The following is a 23625-nucleotide window of genomic DNA, read 5'->3' on the forward strand; positions in this document are numbered from 1 at the left end:
GCTCGGAAGTGGGCGGGTGACGGCGGCTGCGCCTGGAGGAGGGTAGGAGGTACTTGGCTGCTGCTTCCCGCCCCCGAGCGGAGCCGGTCCGGAGGGGAGTGGAATCTAGCCGGCTGGGCAGCCGCCGAGCTCCTGCCATGGCCCGAAACACACTGTCCTCACGTTTCCGTCGGGTGGACATCGACGAGTTTGACGAGAACAAATTCGTGGACGAGCAGGAAGAGGCAGCTGCGGCGGCAGGCGAGCCAGGCCCCGACCCCGCCGAGGTGGACGGGCTTCTGCGGCAATATCCTTCCCGGCGAGGCTGCTCGGACTCGGCCTTCGCACCTTTCATGCCCCAGCCCTAGCCCCTGCCCGGCTTCTACTAGTCCCGGTCTTCCCGGTCCTTCGTCCCTGGCCTCTAGCCTTCCTCAGCAGTGCGGCCCTGGAGCTCGTTGATTGAACTCCTTTCGCCCGTCTGCGCTCAGCATCCCTCTGGGTGCCCATGAATGGGCCTTGATCCCTCCTTGCAAGAAACCGGGCCATTCCCGGGCGCTGATCCGCGGGAGGGCCAGAGGTGAGCCACCTTGGATTCATTGAGCAGCTAGGGCCTCTTGCGGCCTGGCCTGTCTATGGCTTTCTTGGGTCCAATTACATCCCAGCGTGAAAATAGGTGGGTGGGTTGTTGGGGGAAGACAGACAGGGCGGGGGTTAGCGAGGGTGTGAGATTGCGTGCCACTTTTTCTCACCTGTCATCACATTCCTTTGAGTACGTTGGGTTTTGAACCTTCGTGGGCTGAGAGACATGTTCAACAAGTGATTTGCGACTCTCCCGTTAACTGTGCAGGAAGCGTAGAAAAAGCTAGTGATCGGAGACTAAGAAACACCGTACAGTGTCAAGTGTAAAAGTGACTCCCTAGCGACTGGAAATGACTGCTCTTGTGGCCACAGAAAATAGACGTTTAGAACAGAAGAGTAAAAATAGAGGTGATTGGCTTGAACTCTTAGCAGTTTGAGCACCACGGGAAACTGACAATCTCAGATTTTTTTTCTTTATTCAAATGGTTTGACAGGAAGTGTGTACCCTTCCCGCCCCACTTGCTGGCAGTGTTGGAGGCTCTTGCTGTATATAAAGCAGGTTCTGGGTGTTTTATCAGTTAACTTAGCCTGGGAGGTCGGGTCTATTGCTTTTGGGAGGAACCCTGAAGTTCTCTAGTATACCTTTAAAATAACTCCTTCAGATAGGAGTGTTTTCAAACGTGGAGATTTCAAACTTGTATTACCTGTACCATTCAGATGGTCAAATGGGGTGGTGAGAATGGTTATTAGTGTGGTGCAGGGGATTGACTGGCTTATAGGCACTCAGTTGTTGACAGAGTGATGCATTTGACCCATAATCCTAATTATATTGATGAAGAGACTGGGCTGGGTCAGCTGTTGCCTTGGTATTGTTACTTCTGGCTGGCCTTTTTTTTTTTTTTAATATATATGTGAGGCAGCTTACAGGCATTGGGGTTTAGAGTTTCTAGAGGAGAGAGGAGATAGCAGTATCAGAAGCCTTGTTACCATGGAAAATGTACCTCTTGAGATTGGGAGAAGGAGGTTAGCATATGAGAAGTGAAAACCTAGCAGATGTCAGCAGGTAGGGAGAAGATGGAAGTAGTAATTGAGTGCATGGCAGGTGCCAAGTGTTGGACTTCGATCATTGCATTCAATCTACAGAACCTCATGTGAGTCTCAGGAGAGAAGGGCAAAGAGGTTTGGGAAGCTAAGAGGAAGTGGTTTCAAGGCTATTGTGGGACTTGTCATTGTAGAAGAGCAGACTGAGGAAGTGGAAAGCTGGTTGTGCGTCCACATAGGCTGGTTCTAACCTGCTTTAACCTTCCATAGGTCACATACTTCTCAACCTCAGCATTCTTTTTCTGAATGATAGAGACAACTATGTTGGCCCCACCACTTCAATGGGAACTTCACTGAACACACGTCTGGTGTTCTCCACAGGTGGTGGTGATGGGGTGTGGAGAGGGCTTGGATTTGAAGGTCATTGTAGGTTTGTGACCTTGAACAGGTAATTCCCTTCTGGCTCAGTTTCATTGTCTCAAAGGAAGATGTCAGGTTCTTGTCCCAGAGGATTTTTAGAGTAAGGTGAATGCATCTAGTCCTGGGTCCGAGACCCTGGGGAGATTTTTCCTCCAATCTGGCAGTTTTAAAGTATTACTGTAGATTATTTTCTTCCTCAGTGAAACAGAACTATAGAACACTGATTTTGAGTGATTTTATATCGTTCTTTCCACCCCCAAGGAAATCTGACAAAGTTTGGTGACTTTGTTTATCACAGTTTTAGGATGTTACTGTGAACTTAAGGGTAGAGGCCAGGGAGGCTGTTAAGCATCCTGCAGCACTTCAAAGTTTTAAATGGATGTAAGGTCATGACTTGAGAATAGTTCATAGGGTTCTTTAGTTACCACATTGTGTTTTCTGAAGGTGCTAGAAGCTATCTGGGTATGGAGGTAGTTTAGTAAACTTTGTGTGATTCTAGAGATGGGCACCCCCCCAAATTCTACCCAGCAGTAGCTGCAGTGCCTGCTTGACAAAATGCTGCAGGTGGTTATTAAAGCAGTACTGCCTGGTAGTGATGGCACATGCCTTTAATCCTAGCATTTGGGAGGCAGAGGCAGGTAGATCTCTGAGTTTGAGGCCAGCTTGGTCAGGACAGGCTCCAAAGCTATACAGAGAAATCCTGTCTCAAAAAACAACAAAAAACCACAAAACAAAAAGCAGTACTAAACTACATTCTTGTCCTTCCCCATCATTCATTTTGTCAATGAAATGATTTTAGTCCACGTGTACTGTTAAGCCTCTGGAACCCTGCTTATTGCCTGGGATATACCACATTAAAAAGTTATGAGGTGGAAGGTTATCATTGGCTGTTATCAGGACTAGCCTTTGTTTGTCTGAAGAAAAGGAATTCTAAAATGAAAAGATAAGGTAGGGTCTGATTCAGGCAGTGGGGGAGTCGCTTGTCTGGTGGCATAGACCAGTTTTTCAAGATGACACTTATTGGGGAAGCCGGGAAATAAGGTTTGTACCAGAGGCTAACTGTTCATACATAGGGATTACAGCATAAGCAGGAGTTTTAAATGTCTTGATTGGACAGTTATTCCTTGTTCTGTTTTTTGAAGTGTTTTGGCTTAAGTCAGCGTTTCATATGAGGAAATCAAGTTGGCTGATGTAATTCAGTTTAAAATAGGCGTCACCTTTGGGGACATAACCTACTTTGTAATTTTCTTTTGTGTGCTGGATATTCAGATCTCAGCAGTTAATATGGAGTTGAGATTCCATGTAAGGTTTGTGGGGCAAGGGAGCAGATGGCTCATGGTTCATTTTGTGGGCCAAAGTGAGACCTTGCTGATCTGGAAAATAGACCCCCTCCCCTTTTTTTGAGACAGGGTCTCTAACCATATAGCTCTCTTCAGCACAGCAGGCCTCGAATATCTCTGTCTCTGCCTGAATGCTGAGATTTAAAGGCATGTACAACTGGGAGGTAGACTTGACACAACTTGAATTTTTTTTTTTTTTTTTTTTTTTTTTGGTTTGTTTGCTTTTTTTATTTTCCAGACAGGGTTTCTCTGTGTATCTTTGATGTCTACAAACTTAACTCTATAGAGCAGACTGGCACTGAACTCAGAGATCCAGCTGCTTCTGCCTCCAGAGTGCTGGGATTAAAGGTATGCACCACCATTTCCCTGCTTCAAGTTGATTTCTTTAGTAGTTTAGTAAGAGGCATTGAATGAAGAATTAAGATGCATTTGTGTCTATTTTTCTCTTTTAGAATAAGAGGGTGGGAACTCTTCCAGTACATTTGTGCATGAAGATTCTGTATGTCAGTTAGCCTAGCACTGAGGTACATGTAGGCTGTATCAGATTCTATTGTAAGAGTGGGCAATTTTCTGAGTAGGAAGCCTCAGGGAGGAACAAAGGAAGAGCTTGCAGGTTAACAGAGGTTAGGAAAGCTAAAGGCTCTGGAAGAGGTCAGCAGGAGATAGTGGGCATTATGGATAAGATCCCTTTGATTACTCTTGAACTGTTTATGAAGTAAGGTTATTAATGATAGCATGGACATGTTTGAGCTTAGCCATCCTTAACTAGCCTTGATGTACAGGGGACATGCTTCGGGCATTCCATGCAGCCTTGCGGAACTCACCAATCAACACCAAGAATCAAGCTGTGAAGGTAAAGAAGTCATGCTGCAGCTCTGCCCAGTGTTGTCAGAACCAGGGTTTTGATTGTGTCCTCAACAGCAGCATGAGCTCCCTGGGGCCTGGAGGTGCTATTGAATACTGCTTTCTACTGAAGCTACTTGCTATTCCCTAGATACTGGTGCAAGTAGGTAGCCTGATAACTTTGCAATTTGTAGAGTCTTAAGGCCTTGCTGATGTATCAAACATAGTGACATGTGAGGCTGAGCTGAGCTTGGTGGTAGAAGGCTTGTCTAGCATATTGACTGCCCTGGGTTCAATCCCTGGCACAAACAAAAAAAGAAAGTCATATATACCTGCACTAAACTACTTGTTCTTTCCATACTAAGTAGAGTCACTTGCTTGTAGAAATATGAGATCGTGAAATTTAAAGCCAAAGAAGTTTAGCTCATCTGTGTAGCTCTGCCCTAGACGAATTAGGAAGGGATGGTGTTTTTGTTAGGTTTTGTTCAGTGGTGTTCTGTAGCAGTGTTAGGATTGTAATTCTTGGCTTCACTCACTTTTTCTTTTCTCTGTAGGACCGAGCCCAGGGTGTAGTGCTGAAAGTACTCACAAACTTTAAGAGCAGCGAAATTGAGCAGGCTGTGCAGTCACTGGACAGAAATGGCATTGACTTGTTAATGAAGTACATTTATAAAGGGTTTGAGAAGCCCACAGAAAATAGCAGTGCAGTGTTACTCCAGTGGCATGAAAAGGTATGTGATTACATTGCTCCACTGAAGGCTACAGTTCACCCAGAGTTCACACTGGCAGGCCAGACTCTGAACAGATGTACGATGGTCCAATGGTCATTTAGGAATGGCAGATCTAAGCTGTAACATTGCATTTTTTCCTTACCCTGAAAGTAAGCACCTGATCTGGGTCTTCACATATGGGCATTTGCCTTTTAGCTGTGGATTAGATTAGGCAGGACAAAATACCCTTGATATAGGACATTAGGCAGGTGGCATGGTGAGGTTGGAAGGGACTTGATGTTTCCTTTGAATGTGGGAGAGAGCAGCCACAAAGATGTTGAAGACATCTTAGAAATGCAGGCGCTAGAAGGGGCAATTGGCAGAAATCTGAGTCATTTAATATGGTTTTCATTCACTTGAGGCAGAAAAGGCTTTTTTGTCCTTTACTTGAAGAGTATATAGGACTAAGGCCATGTATCAAGCTTTTGTCCTCGTGTGTCACCTGCCTGCTTCCCAACACTTCAGCAAATATACACAACACTTAAGTCTGTGATGAATACAGTTCTGTCAAGAGGTTCAGCATTAGATTTTGTAAGGGCCTTATGTAGCTCAGGATGGCCTCAAATCTGTTTTTTTAACTGGGGGGGATGGCTTTGAACTTGTGATGTTAGTGCAAAGATTGAAGGCATGTGTCACCATATTGGGTTTATATGGTGCTGGAATGGAATCCTGGGCTTCAACGACATCCCCAGCTTGAGATTCTTTGCCAGTGCTAGAGGCTGAACCAGGGTTCTGGTATGTGTTAGGCAAGTAAGTCATTGAACTAGACATATCTTGGCAGTATTGAGTTTTAAGAGTGTTGCTTTTCCTAGTATGTCAGTTTCCAGCCAAGTGTTGGATTTTGGCCTATTTAGGGGTGCTCAGCCTTTAAGCCTGGACTCAGAAGTTACTGGTAGTGGTGGTAGCTCTCAGGTGGTATGGTAGCCAGGCCATTTCATCCCTGTGAGCTGACTTTGTGTCACTCTATCTGGGCTGTGGTGCATTTCCATGGATAGGTAGGTGCTGGCAGGCAGTGAGCTTGTTACAGGTAACTCAGGCTCTGTTTTGTGCTTGGGGTCCTAAGCCAGTTCTGTTGCTTCAAGAGTTGGCAGCTTTTGGGACCCTTGAACAGGGCTCTCCCTAGAATTAGATCTTTCTCAGCAAGTCTGTGACATGGTGGGATTTAGGTCTGGAATATGTGTCTCTCCAGGTGAGTGAAGCTGTCCTCTGACCAGTCAGGTACCATTTAACATGTTTCTTTTTCCTGTCTCCACAGGCCTTAGCTGTAGGAGGACTAGGCTCCATTATAAGAGTTCTTACAGCAAGAAAGACTGTTTAAAAAAAAGAATCATGTTACCTTAAGAATTTTGGATGCCCAGGTTGGTGAAGAAGGGTCTGACAATGGACCATATTCCTGAACTCCCAACTGCGTATTTCAGGAAACATCTGCTGAAATGTATTTTACTTTTAAGGTGGAGGGAGAAATTGTCTTATTGTTTCCTAAATTCTTTACAGGATCAGTGTCTCTGCCTTTGTCTACAGAGTAACATAATTGAAACTTGACTATCTCACTGACTGGCCAGATTATGTCAGGTGTACTTGTATGTACTGTCTGTTTGAAATGGGGAGGGGCTATTTGGGCAAATGCAGATCTAAGGGCTGCTGTGAAAAGGAGAGCTTGGGTTCTGAAGTGAAAATACCTGAGAGTTTGTACAGATACTCTGTCTTCCCAGAGAAGGCAGACTCTCTTGGGTTCATTGTAAAGTGCCTGCTGCATCAATAAAGCTCTTGGCTCACTAGTCTACTGATAACGGTGTGTTCTGTATGTTAAATGATAAACAAAGGGATGGTAATGAATTGATAGTCTGATGGTTTGGAAAGCTGATGTGGAAGGGGTAGAGGTGTCCCTGTACTGCCACAGTGAGGGGATTGGGAGAAGCAAGCATGGCAGTGCCACAGCTATGTCATACCACATTGATGCCAAGAGGCATTTATTTCTTACTCCTTTGATTTGTATGTAATTTTGGAGCTTATTAAATAAATGTCAAACATTTGAGGCTTCAAAAGTTATCTGTTTGTGCTGGGCCCAGCACTCAGGAGGCAGAGGCAGGCGGATCTCTGTGAGTTTGAGGCCAGCATGGTCTACAGATAAGTTCCAGGACAACCTCCAAAGCTACATAGAGAAACCCTGTCTCAAAAAAACCAGGGGGGAAAAAAGTTATTCATTTGTGTGATTATAGCTGCAGTCTTGGGCAGGTTCTCGTCACCATCTCCTGGTAGAGTCTGATGAATTGCAGGAGTCTCTGTCATGCTTTGACAATTTTACTTTTGAGACTATATGAAACCAATGACAGTTAGCTGTTAGCCATAAAGCAAGTATCCCTGGACATCATAATTGCAGCTTAAATGCTAGCAGAGGCCCCCATTTTATATTCCTGCAGCTCTGTGGCCAAAGTGCCCAGATTCTCACAAACTACTAATTTTTGAGAAGTAGGAGTAGGCTGTGGACTTAATTAAATCATATATTTATTCACTATTAATCTGGGGAGTTTGATTGCTTTTGATAGACAAACATCTGTAACCTTGAAATATTAAGTACAAAGTCAGGTGGTGGTGGTGCACAATTTTAATCCCAGCACTCAAGGCAGAGGCAGGAGGATCTGTTGAGTTGGAGGCCACCCTGGTCTACACAGTGAATTCCAGGACAGCCAAGGCTACACAGAAAAACCCTATTTTGAAAAACCAGGAAAAAAAACAAAACAAAAAAAAAAAAAAAAAAAAAAAAAAAAAAAAAAAAAACCCACCCAATATCTCAAGCTTTATTAAGTAAAACTCACTGTAGTTGCATCTTGAAGCACTTTAATCAAAAAGTATTGCACCACAAAGGACTCACAGCAGTTTTTAGATAAAACCGTTCATCCCTATTTACATTGGTAGAAAGATCACAGTCCAGTGCTCATATATAAAGGGCTACATGTACTGTCTCATTACCAAAGTTTATAGAAGTGCATCAAGCCACTTAGAATAGCTATTGCACTCTTAATGCTGGAGGAGCTTAACATGCAGCAGGAAAGCCATTTAAATGAGTGGGCCCCACAGCTTATATCTCAACCTGTAGGCAGGTGAGTGTGTGTATGTGTGTGAGGGACAGGGGGAGGGAGGGAGGGGAGGGAGAGAGAGAGAGAGAGAGAGAGAGAGAGAGAGAGAGAGAGAGAGAGAGAGAGAGAGAGAGAGAGAGATCAGTTTAAGGGGCTGAGAAACCCCAGGCCTAGAAAGGGCTTCTGAAGCTGGGATTGCAGCTGCTTTTGGAGGTCTATGGACTGCCCAGTCCTCTGAGTTTCTTATATGGGACAGGAGGAAACTAGGAAATCCTACTTAGTAGAAAAGCTACATCTTCCTCAGCAAAGTCACAGAACAGTGGGACTCTGGTTTCATGCCCCACTACATGGGAAACTTTAAGAAGAGCCACAGCCAAAGCAATGCTATCCTGATTTATAAGGCAAATGCTGCTTTCTGTATGGCAGGCACATTGTATGTCTGTACATACATATGTTGACCTTAAGATGAAAAACAAATTTACTTACATATTATATGTTAACTTTAGAAGCTCCAGTTATTACTTTAATTGCTGATGAAACTTTCATCAAACTCAAATCAAATGGTTTCCCTTGAGAGCTAAAGTGGCTTATCCAACAAATGCAAAATTGAACCTAAGTTTCTATCAGCTAAATTTGAGGCGTATGTGCTATCAAGTGTGGCAGTTAACTGGGCTGTCTGGATGCCATGTATGAATGTAGTGTTAAATACTGGGGGTAGGAGAGTGAGAGCCTGTTTTTCTTGAGTTCAGCAGGTTGTTCTTAAGTAGAAAAAGTGTGATGACTGGCTCTTGCTCAGTGGTAGTATGACAGAATTCAGAGCAAAGCCAGAGAAACTCCACTACTTTAGAGAGCAGGTGCCACAGAGGGTAAGCATAATGATAAAGGGTCATGACTGGTACTACAAAGACTTGGTGCTCTGATTTTCCTTTTTAAACGGATTTTATGATTCAGAAGACATGTTTATAATAGTGAAGAACATTTGCTATAAAAATAGTTTAAAATGGTTTACCAGCAACCCATCCAAGATGAACACATTCATTAAGAAGGCAACTGAGTGTATTTGGTGCTCTATGTAGAGATCATTCTGTCTGCTAGTTTTCTCAGGACTGGAAAGTTGCATACTTATCAGTCCACATTGGCCCCCGTTACCTATGAGATGGACACATCTCGAGTTCTAGGTGGTTGGGGAAACAAAGTGAAATGACATTTTCTTGAGAGGTAACATCACATGAGAACCCCAACATGCTAATGGAAGGGGACTTCAAAGATCACCCTTGAGTTGGCTTTTTAAAGAAAGGACTGGCTCCACCTTCAGTCATGTTTGATAATTAGTTTTTCCCTGACATACCAATCACTTCAATTTTAAGTGCTAATGTTCAAAGATAGAGGACTCAACTACAGCTGGCTGGAGCTGGGATATTAGCAGCACTATGTAGATCTGGGCAGTGCCCAGGATCACTCTTGTTTGGTGACCAGAATGAAGTTCATACCAGCTTGTAAGGAGTTGGACCTAAAGTCTTGTAAACAGTGTCTAGACACTTGTACAAAATACTGCAGTTAACAGCAATTAAAAACCCACCCAGTCTGGTGTGTCAGTGTTTTTCTTTTTTCTTTTTTCACAGAAAGTGTCAGCCCATGTAGCTCCCTCCTTGGGTGATTCTAGGACCATGGTATCCGAGGGTTGGAGATAGATGGCCGGATGCTGCCCTTGGGAGCTGGTTTGGATCCAAACCAAGACATCTGCATTTGAAACAGAAAAGGCTTCTGAGCTAAGAAACAGAACTAGGGGTAGTGGGAGCAGAAACAGCTCTTGCCTCTCAGTCATCCCAGCTAGTCAGAGGAGTGACCAAGAAGCTTCCAATAAACTAGTGTGCAGGGCTAAGAGCCCGATTCAGGGGAAAAATTGGTAGAAAGGAGCTACATTAAGAGAGGAGAGTGGAGCTGGAAGGGGGTTTCTCCCACTCTATGACAGCACTGATACAGGCGTTGTCCTGGTGACTGATCCTGAGACCACACACATAAGAGGCAAGTACTTTACCACTGAGCTGTACCCATCAGCCGGGGTGTGTGTATGTGTGTTAAAAACAAACAAACAAAAACCAAACAAAAACACTCCCACCTCCCAAAAAAAGCCAAAACCAAAACAAAACAACAAAACACTCTTAAATGTAGGTGCCAGGCCAGAACCAGAGCAGTTGAGGAAGTGCCATCAATGAAAATGCTGTGATGAACAAAAGTTAGGCATCTGGCAGTGATGAAGAACAGAACATTGGGCTCTTTGGGGTCTGGAAAGATGGCTCAGCACTTAAGAGTACTGGCTGCTCTCCCATAGGTCCTGAGTTCAATTCCCAGCAACCACATGATAGCAGCTCACAACCATCTGTAATGAGATCTGATGACTGTTTCTGGTGTGCAGGCATACATGCAGAGCACTCATACATAAAATGTAAATAAAACAATGTCCTTTGAACTGCCTAGTCAATTTAATCTTACAAAAGCAAATAAGCTACCAGGCAGTGGTGGCACAAGTTTTTAATCCCAGCACTTGGGAGGCAGAGGTAGCTGGATCTCTTGAGTTCAAGGCCAGAGCAAGTTCCAGGACAGCTAGAGCTACACAGAGAAACACTGTCTCAAATGTCCCCCCCCCCACCTCCCGCCAAAAGCAAATTAAGCTGATGTACAACTGTGGCTGGTCACCTGCCTCAGGAGCTGGTCTGGATGTCAGTGCCTGGGTAACTGACAATACTGTGCAGCAGTGGAAACAGCAGACAAGGGAAGCTTACCTTATACTCCAGAGTCTCTTTGAGCATGTTCTCTTCTTCTTGTGAGAAGTTCAACAGCACTGACACTGCTTTTATGAGATGAAAAGCCTGAAACAAAACCCACTTTTGTTACCATAGGCCTTGGGAGTAGGCAGGCAGTTAAGGAACTAAATAGCAGCATTTCCTGTTTCCCTTGGTTCACACGGATGAGTTGGCGGGTGCAGTTCCAGCTCTTTGATTCATCTCTCACTATGGGAGCCAAGAGAATATCCTCAACAGCCACCCTGCTCTTCATGATGGACAGACTATTTCTAGGTCTTTGGCTTCAGCAACATTCAAGTTAGAATTCAGAGGGGAGCTCACATCTCCCCAGGAATCATTTCCCATCATGGTCTGCTCAGCAAGTCAGAACTGAGGGATGAGGGGAAGAAGGTGGAATCGGGCTGAGGGAAACCATGCAGGACTGGCTGTACAAGCCTGACACCCAAAAAAGCATCTTGGAAGTCTTTACCTCAGATTCTCGACAGGACATGAATTTTAAAACAACATGTTTAAGGTATTCAAAGTTGATCTCTCGGGCATCAGTTAGGTCAGCATTATTGGTGACAGAAGGGGCCATATTTGGTATCTCAGGGCCTGTCTTCTCCCGGACCTCAAAAAGCTCACTGTCAGGCCTGATTTTCTGAAAAGCAATGGGAAATGTGCTATGTCAAACCACTCCCAGCTAGGTCTAGGATCACAGAAAGACCCAGCTATAACCAGCTCTTTAACTTACTGCACATCACTTGGCAAAAGGGTCCTTGAACAAGAAGGAAGTGCCTGACCTGAGGAAGGCTCAGCTCTTCTCTTGGGGGTCAGTGGCTGAGAGGAGGGAACTAGGTCATGTTTACCATCTATGTAAGAACACATGCGGGCATGGAGAAGGCAGACTCAGACCCTGTACCCAAGGTCAAATGGTCACAAGAACAGTTCTCAAGCTTTAAGACCCTTCTCCCACCAGCCCACACCTGACTTCTCAGAGAACCCTCTCCAGTCAACTAAAAGAACACCCCAGGGAGCCAGTAACCTCAGGAGGACCAGAAAATCACGGAGATGTGTGACTGAGTGCATGGAGGGCACAGGTGGGCACTCACCAGCTCCTTCTGCAGAGTCTTCTTGAGTTCCAGCATCCTCTGCTGCATCTGCTTCATAATCTGAGGTAACCCCCACCCCAAAACCAGCTGTCAGTGTTATGTGAGAATGCCTTAAGTGGCCCTTCTGTAGGCTCATTCTCAGTGCCCCCTTGGGCTTTCTTGCTGCTCCACCCCTTGCTTTCCCAGGACCCATAGAGGCCACAATATTATCATGTTCTTTCAATAGAACATGGCCCACCCAACCTTGCCTGCTGGGCCCTCAGGCCTGCTGGCAGTGCTCATACACTTGGAGAGTGCTGCTGTGAGTGGCTCTGCAGAATATACTACATTTTAAAAAGTATGGGTGTTTTGCTTTCAGATGTGTTGAATGACCTGGGTCTGGTTCTGCCATGAGGATGCTGGGAATTGAACCCAGGTTCTCTGTACAAGCAATGCTCTTTACCACTAAGCAATCTATCCAGTCCTCAGATTCCCCCCCCCCCTTTTTTTGGGGGGTTTGGATCTCCTGGTTATCACTGCTATACTAATAATATCAGTATAAAAAGTCATGAAGTTTTTCTGTATATTCCACTAATAATGGTTTTATTTTTTATGTTTTAATCAGTGGGTTTATTATAAGGCTTAAATGTAGTTTACTACACATTCCATCATTCATTCAAAAGGCTGTATTCCATTTTCCTAATTTGAAACTTTATAATCTCTAACAAGGGATTTTCTTTTCCTTAGTGACAGAGATCAAGCTCAAGGGAAAAAAAAAATTTTTTTTTTTTTAGACTAAGTTTCTTCCTTGTAGCCCTGCCTGTGCTGGAACTCTGTAGACCAGTTTGGCTCAGACTTACAGAGATCTGCCTGCTTCTGTCCCCCAAGTACCAGGATTAAAGGTGTGGACCACCATGGTGAGACCAGTTTCTAAAGAATTTTCTCATGGGCTGGAGAGATGGTTCAGTGTTTAAGAGCACTGGCTGTTCTTGCAGAGGTCCTGAGTTCAATTCCCAGCAACCACATGGTAGCTCACAACCATCTGTAATGAGATCTGGTGCTCTCTTCTGGCCTGCAGGCATACATGAAGGCAGAACACTGTATACATAATAAATAAAAAGATCTTTAAAAAAAGAAAGCTTCCCATGGCCCAGGATAGCCTTTTCTTCTGGCCCTTCTGCATCTGCCTCCAGAATGCAAGGTTACAGGTGTGCATCACTACATTCATCAGGACTTAACTGAGAGATGTAAACACTGTAGGACAGAAGAGTGAGACCTAAAGCCATCCAAAACCCAGCACCAAGCTCGTGGGGAGAGATGGCTGACATGGTGGAAGGGGTAATGGCACTGAGGAGGCCTGAGGGCTGGGCTAAAGCAGACCCACAGCTAGCCAGGTGCTGGGTGTCCTCACCTTATTTTTCTCTGTAAGTTGCTGCTCTAAGTCCTGCTTTTCTTTCTGTAGCTGCTCTAGATCCATGGCTTCAACCTCACCATTTGGAGTTCCTTCTGCAGCCTGAAGCTCATACTCAGAATCCTGCATGGCTTTTGCAATGATCTACAGGACAGTGGCAACAGGACAAAAGGTAGACTGACATGCAGGTACATGGGGGAGAGCCACCACCTTACTGCACAGGTGTGATCTGACATATTGCAGCAGGTGGTTGGCGAGAACTAAGGTCAGACATGAGATTTCATCCAGTGCCTGCCAGGTGAACTAGTGGATTTTAATGATTATTAGCACACTAATAGGGGCTGCCAGACAGCCCTATAGGTCTCAAGCCCCCTAGGCAGCTGAACACCCTTTACCACAAAGGCAGGACCCTAAAAGTTCAGAGTAGGCACTTTACCCCTTTACCCCTCCCGCCCCCCCCCAGTATAGGGATAGCACTCACAAGTGGCTTCTGGCCCTGCAGCTGCAGGGGGTCCTCTCCTGTTGTGGCTTGTAGAGCCTCCCTGGCTCTGCAGCTCCTCAAGGCCTCCAGTTCACTCTGCAGTTGGTGAATCTGCAGTAGGGCAGAATCATGACCTAGGGTGGTAGGGGTATAGTGTAAGCCAGTAACTACACACTGCTTTGTGATAGGTAGTCTTACCAGTGACACCTTGCTTGTCAAGGGTCAACTTCTTACCTTTCTCTAGCTGGCGAAGCTCCTGCTCCTTATGGAGAAGTACCTCCTCCTTTTCACACAGGTTCCGAGTTTTCTCTTCTATGACAGTTGTCAGCTGGGCAGCCTTAGGAGGAAACTCAGCATAAGAAGGACTGACATAATACCCTCTTCCACAGAGATTCCATTTTCTAACTGGGGAGTGGGGAACCCTCTTTGACATCAGTAGCCTGGAATAAACTATGGCAATTGGATCTGTTCTGTTGAATGACTCTGCACAGGGTGCTTCCCTTCATTACCCCTCTGGTCTATGCTGGGCCAAGCCAGAGTGTGGATGTTTTGGCCAGCCTCTCAAATACATCTTTTCCTGAGCACTCATGCTGCCCCAGCCTATTGAACTGCCTCATTCTGGTGTCAGAAGGTATGCTTACCCTAAGTTATTTTCAGAGGTGTCTGGGGTTCAGATTGGTCAACAAGTCATTGGAGGTCTCTAGCCAGCAGGACAATAGCCACGTGCTCTGTCTGTCCCCACATATGTATGGTTTTCCCTACACTTCTGGCTAGGAACTCAACTTTGTGGGTAGTAGGTGGTGATGTACCAATTCACAGAATCAGACTGTTAGATCTCTACCTAAGGACTTTTCTTCAATCAGTGGTTATTTATTTATTTATCTATCTATCTATCTATCTATCTATCTATCTATCTATCTATCTATCTATCTATTTATTTATTTTGAGGCAGGGTTTCTCTGTAGCTCTGTATTTGAGGCTGCCCTCAAATTCACAGATACCTGCTTTCCTCTGCCTCTGGAGTGCTGGGATTAAAGGCATGCACCACTAACACCCAACTTCCAATCAATATTTTACAACTAAATAACTAGTCATGAAAAGTTAGGAAAGGGCATCACCTGGGCTAGGGTTTCTTGGTAATAAGTTTCTCCTATATCCTACAGGTCATAGGGCATCTCCCAATTGACTATGTTCCCTGGAACCCTTGACAGAGAGGTGTGTGAGCCTCTCTAATGGTCCCACAGCAGAAGGAACAGTGCTCCTGAGACTATAGGGGAACATGGTTTTGGCTCACACCTTGGTAGCCAGCTAGGGGCCTACCTGTTGCTGGAACTCTTCCCTCTGTTTCTGCACCTCCTCCAGGGCTTGAGCCATAGCTACACTCATAATTTCTCTTTGGCTCCATTCATCCTACAATTCAGAAAAAGGGTAGATGACTGAGTCCCAAAACAGTCTGTATTTTCTTATCTGTGTCCTTCACCTGATGCCCAACAGAGAGGCCCCCACTACACAGGGTCAGGCATTCTTCTTCTTCCTTACATGCTTCTGATAGCTGCCTTGTGGACACTGCATCTAGTCTCACAAATGGGCCCATCAACGGGAGCCAATGGTCCTGGTAACTCACCATCCAGTAATCAGAGCTGATCTAATGAAATCCAACAAAACAAAAAAGCTCACAGGTAGAATCTGGTCACAGGAAATGTAAGGAAGCAGCTGCTGAGCTTTATAAGAGCTCCCTCTCACTAATTCATCCACAAAAGCTCCCCTACCCCTGACTTCTTTTTGTTTTCTAAGACAGGGTTTCTGTGTAACAGTCTGGCTGTCCTGGAACTAGCTCTGTAGACCAGGCTGGCCTCAAACTCACAAGAGAACTGCCTGCCTCTGCCTCCTGAGTGCTATGATTAAAGGTGTGCACCACCACTGCCTAGCCACAAAAGTTCTTTTAAAAGATTTATTTTTATTACTTAGAAGTGTGCAAGTGTAAGTATATGTCATATGTGTATGGGTACCTGCAGAGGCCAGAAAGGGGCCCTGGATACCCTGAGCTGCAAATCAAACAGTTATGAACTGGCTGAGTTGGGCAGTAGGAATTGAACTCATGTCCTCTGAAAGAGCAAGAAGTTCTCTTAACTGCTCAGCTACCTCTCTAGTCTTCATAATCCTATTAAAAATTTAAAGTTACATTTATTTATTTATTTATTTATTTATTTATTTATTTATTTATTTGTGTATGCATGTGGGTGGGTATGCCACTATGTGCCTATGGAGGCCAGAAAGCTTGGTAGCAAGGCCTTCATCTACTTAGCCATATCACCAGCCTATGAGCCTATTTTCTAAGAGTGAAAACAGGCTCCAAGAGGTTTGGTGATTTGCCTAAGGTTCCAGAACTAGCAGGTGGCAAGAACAGATTGAAAGCCAAAGCCAGCTGGACCTAAGTCCAGGGACTCTGGATGCCAGCTTTTTCCATCTAAAACATCTTTGATGTGAGCAGGAACGTCAGTTCCTTAGCTGACTGGCAGGGCTTCTGCAGACTGTTAGTTACCACTGTCCTCCTCTGACAGTATGTTCATGCTTGTCAAGAGTCACAGTATAAAATGCAACCTCTCAGGTCTTGACCATAGTCAGGGAGATGCACTGAGGAGAACATGAAATAATGCCTATTGTTTCTGTCTACCCAGAACTCCCTGCTCTTTCTGTGTAAGCACATTATTTCTGTCCCTCATTCCAAATTTGAGACTCTACATGGCAAGGACAGGGATGTCAATAATGATGCCCTAATTATGTGGCATATGATTCAAGTCTGACCTATAACCTTTCCCTTGACCAAATTCAGCTAGCAGGTGGTTTTGTCACCAAGAAGAACAACCATGGTATTTTGCATAAGGACTCTGAAACTAAGTTGAAGAAGACCTACTGAAATGTTCCAAGATCAGACCTGATGTATGTTCACTCCCCAACATAGGAAGCTGTCTACTGAGGGAGAAAGAAGACCATCAGTTTCTCTGAGTCTGTAGGATCTTGACTCTTCCTACCAACTCTCCTGAGTTAGTTGTAGAACCATGACATGCTGAACCTTACTTGAGTAATCACAATTGTCTTCACAGTGAGTCTACCTCTGGCATACAAGGATAACTGGTACCTGAACTTGAGAGGCTAAAGATGAGACCCTGAAATAACAATGTACAAGACTCATTGTCAGAGTCCTCTGATCATCTACTACTACTACTACTACTACTACTACTACTACTACTACTACTACCACCACCACCAGGTATAGGTTTAGGATGGAGCTCTTTTGGCACAGGGAAAGGAGCTAGAGATTCTGGCTTGGTAAGAATGCTTTAGGCAAAGGATTGGTTTTTTTTTTGGGGGGGGGGTAGGAGAGATGCTTGTGATTCCTGGTGTCTAGAAAGGCAGAGAGCTTCAATATGTCTCAGAAGACAGGAAGGCAGGTTGGGTCACAAAGGAACTCATGCTGGGGAATGGTCCTTGGCATTTTTCATTTGCAGCCATGTCTGATTCTCTAAATATTTTTGGTGTCAGATAACAGGGCCAGATATGGTAGCACAGACTTGTAATCCCAGTGCCTGGGAGGTTGAAGCAGAGAATTTTAAGTTCCAGGCTAGCCTGAGATACATGGAGATACTCTATCTCAAAAAGGCAAACAATGCTGGGGGTTGCTCTATAGCAGAGTACTCAACCAGCACAACTGCAGCAACACCACACACACAGACACATACACACAGACATATACTCTCCATTCACACATGCACAACAGATTTATGATAATGACAGTTGCGGGCATACATACAAGGCAGGTAAATATAACTCTGAAGTTCTCAGAGATCCACAAGCCCCCAACTATTGAACTCCAAGTTGATACTGCAGCCTGCAAAAGATCTAAGATATAAACCATGATTTTATATCTTTCAGAAGCTGTTACCGCTCCCAAACATGGCAGCTATGTACTTGGGGTTGAGCCTGGTTTTGGTGTGTGTGTTGGGGGGGAGGAGAAATGTTCAGGGAACAGCTCCTTTTAAAAAAGTAAAACTAAGTACTTGGGAGGCAGAAAAGTTAAAGACCAGACGGGAATATAGAGTGAGCCCAAACATATATCAAATTACAGTCTTTTAAAAACATATGAAGACAGGAAGGAAGGCTGGAGAGATGGCTCAGCAGTTCAATTCCCAGTATCCACAAGGCAGCTTATAGTGCCAGGGGATCTGACATTCTCATACAGATAAACATGCAGGCAAAACACTAGTACACATGAATAACAATTAAAAACAATTAAAGAAGAGGAGTAGCAAGGGGATCAAACACCAATAAAAGTGGGTGGCCCAGGTGATCCTGCCGCTCAGAATGCCTCTGTTGGCAGTTTCTTCAGAGTTATACATCCAGAACAGCTTCAAGATTGATGGCTAAGATAGTCCAGCCTCACAGACTACTCCAGACAGGACTTTATATAAGCCTTACACTTTCCCATTGTACAAAGACAAATAATACAGCTAACTCTTCCAGTACCTGACAATTATCCCAATTTCCCCAGGATTTCCTAGAGATACCAGCACCCTCACACAATAGGAAGTAGTCTAGAGAACACAAGGCCCACATGTCCAAGAGGTGGGGTGGATGGCTTTTGGTCATTTGATTGGTGATAGATGTTTGTTACTGTTTAGGGGGGTTGGTTACAAGTTGGTCATGGTAAAGAAAAAAGCTAAACAAAGGAATTAGAATCAAGGATCTTTTTTTTTTTTTTTTTGAAGGAAAAGGGATACAGCAAAAAAAGATGAGGTAAAAGGCTGGATTGTTGAGTCTACTTTCAAACAACCATTAGTCTCAAATACTGTACATTGGTATGGATTTTTGTATATTGATATAAATTTAAGGTTATTTTATGTTTCTATTCTTGTTTAAGGTATTGTACCTATGCAGCTTATTAAAAAGGTTATTTTGGATATTAAATAGAGATTAACAGTCATTTATAACTATCAAACTTGTTTGTTAGGTTTGTTCTCAAGGTCATACTGGGATATATTTTAGGTAGATAGATGATCTTCAAGCACTTTAAAGACACATAGTATGGCATTTAAAATATTTTTATAACATATGGCTTTTCTTGATAGTGAGACAAGTCTACTCCAAAAATGAATGATGGGCACCTGTGGTGGTATTTTGTTAGTAATCTAAGAAGTAAAGCTTGCCTGAAGATCAGAGTACAGAGCTAAGCCATCAAGGCCAGAAGATGGTGGCACATACTTTTAATTCCAGCATGTGGAGTACATGCAGAGGCAGATGGATCTCTGTGAGTTCAAGACCACGTGGGCTAAAAGAGATTGATCTAGTCTAAAAGAGAAACAGAGCCAGACAGTGGTGGTTCACACCTTTAATCCCAGTACTTGGGAGTCACATGCCTTTAATCCCAGCACCAAAGAAATAGAAACAGAAGCGATTTGACTGGGTGGAGAGAGGAAAGAGGAGCGCATTGCATTCAGCCTGAGGATTCCTAGAGATAGAATCGTCCCTTTGTTCTACGGATTCAGTAAGAACTAGTGGCTGGCTGCTCTGCTTCTCTGATCTTTCAGCATTAACCCCTATATCTGACTTTGGGTTTTTATTATTAAGGACAATTTGAACTTGTGCTCCAGACATTGAAGAACCTCCATATGGAGTTTGCTTTCTTTATGGCAAAGGCTAGCCATTAGGGTAAGAAATTGCCTTTTCCTCGACTGATGATAATATGCTGTCCAAGCTGGATTAGCATGACACAAAGAAGAGTGAGTGCTAAAATTTGCTAAGATAGGATATGACAGTCCTTCAAAATTCCTGCTTCACAGAAAAGTCTGTCAGATATTCTAGGCATGTAGGCTGAAGATGGATGCCCCAATGTTGTAGAGGAACCTTGACTGTCCAGGTGGCCAGATATCTTTGCTGTTTCTTTTAGTTTTGAAGGTTGCTTGCTTGGCACTTCCTGTTTACTAAGATAAGTCTTTGTAGTTGAAGACTAGATAGACATAGTTTTCTTTAGTTATGATAGAAGGTAAATTAGATACAGAGCTTTGGATTTACCAAGATACAATAAATAATGGAGTATTTTCTCCAAATATGTCAAATACAAATAGACTGAACACTGTCAATATAATTTTTACCTTATAATCTTACCTTATAATTCTTACCTTATAATCATAATCATTCCCATTGTTTATATTTTTATTATATTAGAGTCAAAATCTTAGATAGGTAGGGGCAAATGTGGAATAATCTTTTTGTACATTGTGAAGATTTGTCACTCTGATTGGTTTAATAAAAAGTTGAATGGCCAATAGCTAGGTAGGATTTTCAGGGCAGAGAGTATGTTGGGAAGAAGAAAGGTGGAGATGCCAAGAGTCACCAGCTAGATGCAGAGGAAGCAGGATGTGTAGGTGATGAAAACAAGCCATGAGCCTTGGGGAAGCACATAGAAATGGGTTAACTGAAGTTATAAGAGCTAGTTATAAGCCTAAGCTATTGGCCAAGCTTTCATAATTAATAAGAAGGTTATTTGAACAGGTAGAATAGAAAAGTCCTTCCTGGATCTTCTTGGTCCTCACATACATCCTTTTGCATTGGCAGCAGCAATTCTGTCCTGAAGTAGCAATTGCATACATCTTGCAGTTTCCCAACACTTGCCACCCAGTCCTTCCACTGTCTCCTTCCCACACACACCAGGATAGCTATGCAGCACCCCATCCGAGGTCTGTGTGGCAGACATATACAATTGCTTCCTTAATCTAAATTTCATACAACTTCCTCACTTCCTCCTCTGAGGGTCTGAAGATGCCTGTGTAGTTGCCACCTTCATGGTATCCTTGTTCTTCTTTAACTAGAAATCTTCTATTGCATCATAAAATATTACAAATTTGTCTTGTGACCCACTGACTTGTTTTTGTGGCTGAATTACATATCTTATTCATCAGCCTGCTACACTATTGCTTCTTCTAAAAGATGGACACTATCCCACAAAATGTGTAAGATTCTTGTTTTTAACAGTGTGGGTTTCAAAAATCAAACCAGCTAAGTGTGAAAACAAGTTCAGTATCTTTCTTTCAAGGACTAATTCCTCTGGGCTAGAAACACTAACATGTAACACATGTCCTCATTTGAGTCTTGCCAATGAATTTGTCACCCGAAATTGTGGACAAGTATGTATCCACAGGCTTTCTGTGCTAATGGAAGCCCAGTGTCATGTTCTGTTCACGATTGTTGACAGCATCAACAGTAGTCAATTAATTCTATTTCCTGACTGTAAGTCAACCCTCAACCCAATGCTGCTATTCTCACAGATGTTAAAAAAAAAAAAAAAAAAGTGCCTCTTTTCATTCTGCTTTGACACATGGTCCTACAATGTGGCAATGGTGGCCTTGGCTCAGCATTTCTCTGCCTTTGCTCATGTACTTCACCATACACCTGCTAATCAGCTGAGAATGTCACATTAGAATACTCTCTAATTCAAATAGCTGGAATAGCTCTTACCTATTCACTGAGCCAGGAATAACAGCCTAATGATCTCATCAAGCACTGAGACCATAGGACAACTTTTTCCACTTCTCTGGCCTCTATACTCATCCCACTCCCCCCAAAATAAATGTAGTTAACAACAACAACAACAACAAAAAAAAATCAACTTTAGGTTTCAATGATTTTTAAATGAAAGACTTTTTAAAAGTTATATGTGTATGTACACATGTTAGTGTGTGTGTGTGTGTGTGTGTGTGTGAGTACACATGGACGCCAGGGGTTGACCATAACCACCTGTCACCTTATCTTTTTTTTTTCTTGGTTCTGTAAGGTTTGTGATGTTATATGCATATCTCTCTTCCAAATTCACCTTATCTTTTGAGACAGGGTCTCTCACTGAACCTGAAACTCATTCACTTGGCTTGATTGGCTGGTCTCCAAGCTCCTGGAATCTATCTGTCTGCCTCCCCAATGCTGAAATTACAGGTGCCCACTATTGTGCCTGACTGTTCTGTTTTTGAGACAGAGTCTTACTATGTAGCACTGGCTGGGCTGGAATTCACTATGCTTCCAACTCAAAGAGATCAGCCTGCCTCTGCACAACCACCACTCTCCTCTCTCTTTTCTCCCCTGCTCCCTCTCATCTCCTCCCGCCCGAAACTGTAGCCCTGGCTATCCTGGAATCCCTATGTAGACTAGGCAGGCCTTAAACTTAGAGATCTGTCTACCTCTGCCCCCTAAGGGTTGGGATTAAAGGTGTATGCCACCATTACCTGGTTGCTATGCTGGTTTTCTAATTTATATTTACCAGAATCCTCTGCCCTGACTTCCAAACTTGTCAATTAAAAAATTACCAGATGTGACCTAGACACCTGTGAATGGTATCTCTATGTGCCCAGTTACCTCAGTGGCCAACCCTCTGGGCAGGTGGAATTTTGGTCTCCAAAAGGACAATTCTGGTTGTCATCAGTGGGCTGGCTACTGACATCTAGTGGACAGAGACCAATATACTCCTAGAGTCCTGACAATGCAATCTGCTCTAAGGTACCTACAACAAAGAATGCCAACAGTGCTAAACCCAAGGAACTCTGAGCTCCATAAACCAAATGTAGGAGTCACTCCAACGGCCAGTCCTCTCTTTTCCTCCTTGAAATCAGAAGCAAGTCCTAAATGTTCCATGGCTAGCATTTACCCAGAATCTGAATGTGTCCTTGAAAAAACAAGCCAGAGCTTTCAGCCAGTTGTTCACAAGGCATGGAAGAAGGAATGGGCTTTGGGATGGAGTGAACAGCTAGAGAAGACTAGCCCAACATCTTAACTTACGTACGGCACCTGGATTGACTGCCCTCAGAGCCTAAACAGCACAAGAATCACAGCCTTCCTACTCCTGGGTCACTGGGAAAACTAGAGCAGATAACAGCACTGAGGCAGGAGCAACACCTATTTCCTCTTCGATGTCAGTGTCAGACCTGTCCACTCCAAACATATGTGACAGTTAGGAACTTTGGTAAAATGGATTCTATTAAATACCTTTAGTTTCTTTAGTTCAAATTGATGATGTTGTAAAGAACGTTCACATTCATTTCTGCTTTCTTTAAGGGCCACATTTTCCTGCTGCAGCTGTCGCTGTAAAGTGAGCAGAGCACATGTAAGAAAAGGTCTTACCAGCCATATCTTTCCAACATAGTCCTTTTGAAATGACTTTTCTTGGGCTGAGGAAATAGCTCAGTTGGTAAGGTAGTCAGGGAGGTATGAGGCTCTGAATTCAGATTCCCAATACCAATGTGGACACAGCAAGTGGCGGTATACATCTGAATTCCAGTGCTGGGCAGAAAATGGCTGATCTCTGGGGTTCGCTGGCCAGCAGGTCACTGAGGTTCCATTTCAAACAGTAAGGTGGAGAGCAACTGGGGAAGGCAGCTGATACATAATCTCTGACCTCCATTAAGAGAAATGACCCTTTTTTTGGCCACTGTAAGAGTAAGCAACAAGGGACAAGCAAGAAAAACACTGAAAATCTCCAGGGGTAGAGAGAGTGGATCTAGAGACTGAGACTACCAGGTGTGAGGCTCAGTCTCTAGATCCTCTCAAAGAAGAGTAGCATGCTTCTTATGACTGTAGGATACATAGAGGGATCATAGAAAGAAGCCTCTAGGGAGGAACAACATGGATTTTAGAAAAAAACTGGGAAAAGCTAAGGGAGAACAAGAAGACATCTTTGTGGGAAACCTGCCTGCTGTGCATCTCTAAAAACCAGTGTTTCACTTCCAGTCTCCTGAGCAGGTAAAGTCCTTCCAGGGAAGCAGTGAACTG

At 43.9% G+C, this 23625-nt stretch overlaps 2 protein-coding genes across 4 annotated transcripts in view; one reads left to right on the top strand and one right to left on the bottom strand.

Annotated features, from left to right (window-relative positions):
* Nucleotides 1–6762, top strand: Arpc5l (actin related protein 2/3 complex subunit 5 like). Its single transcript, XM_051185391.1, is given in 4 exon segments — nucleotides 1–286; nucleotides 4131–4212; nucleotides 4757–4933; nucleotides 6228–6762. Coding segments are annotated over 4 exon segments (471 nt in total). The 5' UTR covers nucleotides 1–137; the 3' UTR covers nucleotides 6291–6762.
* A 1031-nt stretch (nucleotides 6763–7793) lies between these two features.
* Nucleotides 7794–23625, bottom strand: part of Golga1 (golgin A1) — a 65421-nt gene continuing 49589 nt past the window's right edge. For 2 of the 3 annotated variants that reach the window (XM_051185365.1, XM_051185366.1), the window contains 9 exons: nucleotides 22843–22938; nucleotides 15136–15225; nucleotides 14050–14152; nucleotides 13816–13949; nucleotides 13335–13478; nucleotides 11945–12004; nucleotides 11323–11493; nucleotides 10833–10919; nucleotides 7794–9789 (listed from right to left, as the gene is read on the bottom strand). In XM_051185365.1, the coding sequence (XP_051041322.1) occupies nucleotides 9709–9789; nucleotides 10833–10919; nucleotides 11323–11493; nucleotides 11945–12004; nucleotides 13335–13478; nucleotides 13816–13949; nucleotides 14050–14152; nucleotides 15136–15225; nucleotides 22843–22938 (966 nt within the window). In that variant the 3' untranslated portion in view covers nucleotides 7794–9708. The remainder of the gene's footprint in view (nucleotides 9790–10832; nucleotides 10920–11322; nucleotides 11494–11944; nucleotides 12005–13334; nucleotides 13479–13815; nucleotides 13950–14049; nucleotides 14153–15135; nucleotides 15226–22842; nucleotides 22939–23625) is intronic. The other variant, XM_051185367.1, reaches the window with a different exon arrangement.

The sequence above is a fragment of the Phodopus roborovskii genome, unplaced genomic scaffold (assembly GCF_943737965.1).
Source record: "Phodopus roborovskii unplaced genomic scaffold, PHOROB, whole genome shotgun sequence".
NCBI lineage: Eukaryota > Metazoa > Chordata > Mammalia > Rodentia > Cricetidae > Phodopus > Phodopus roborovskii.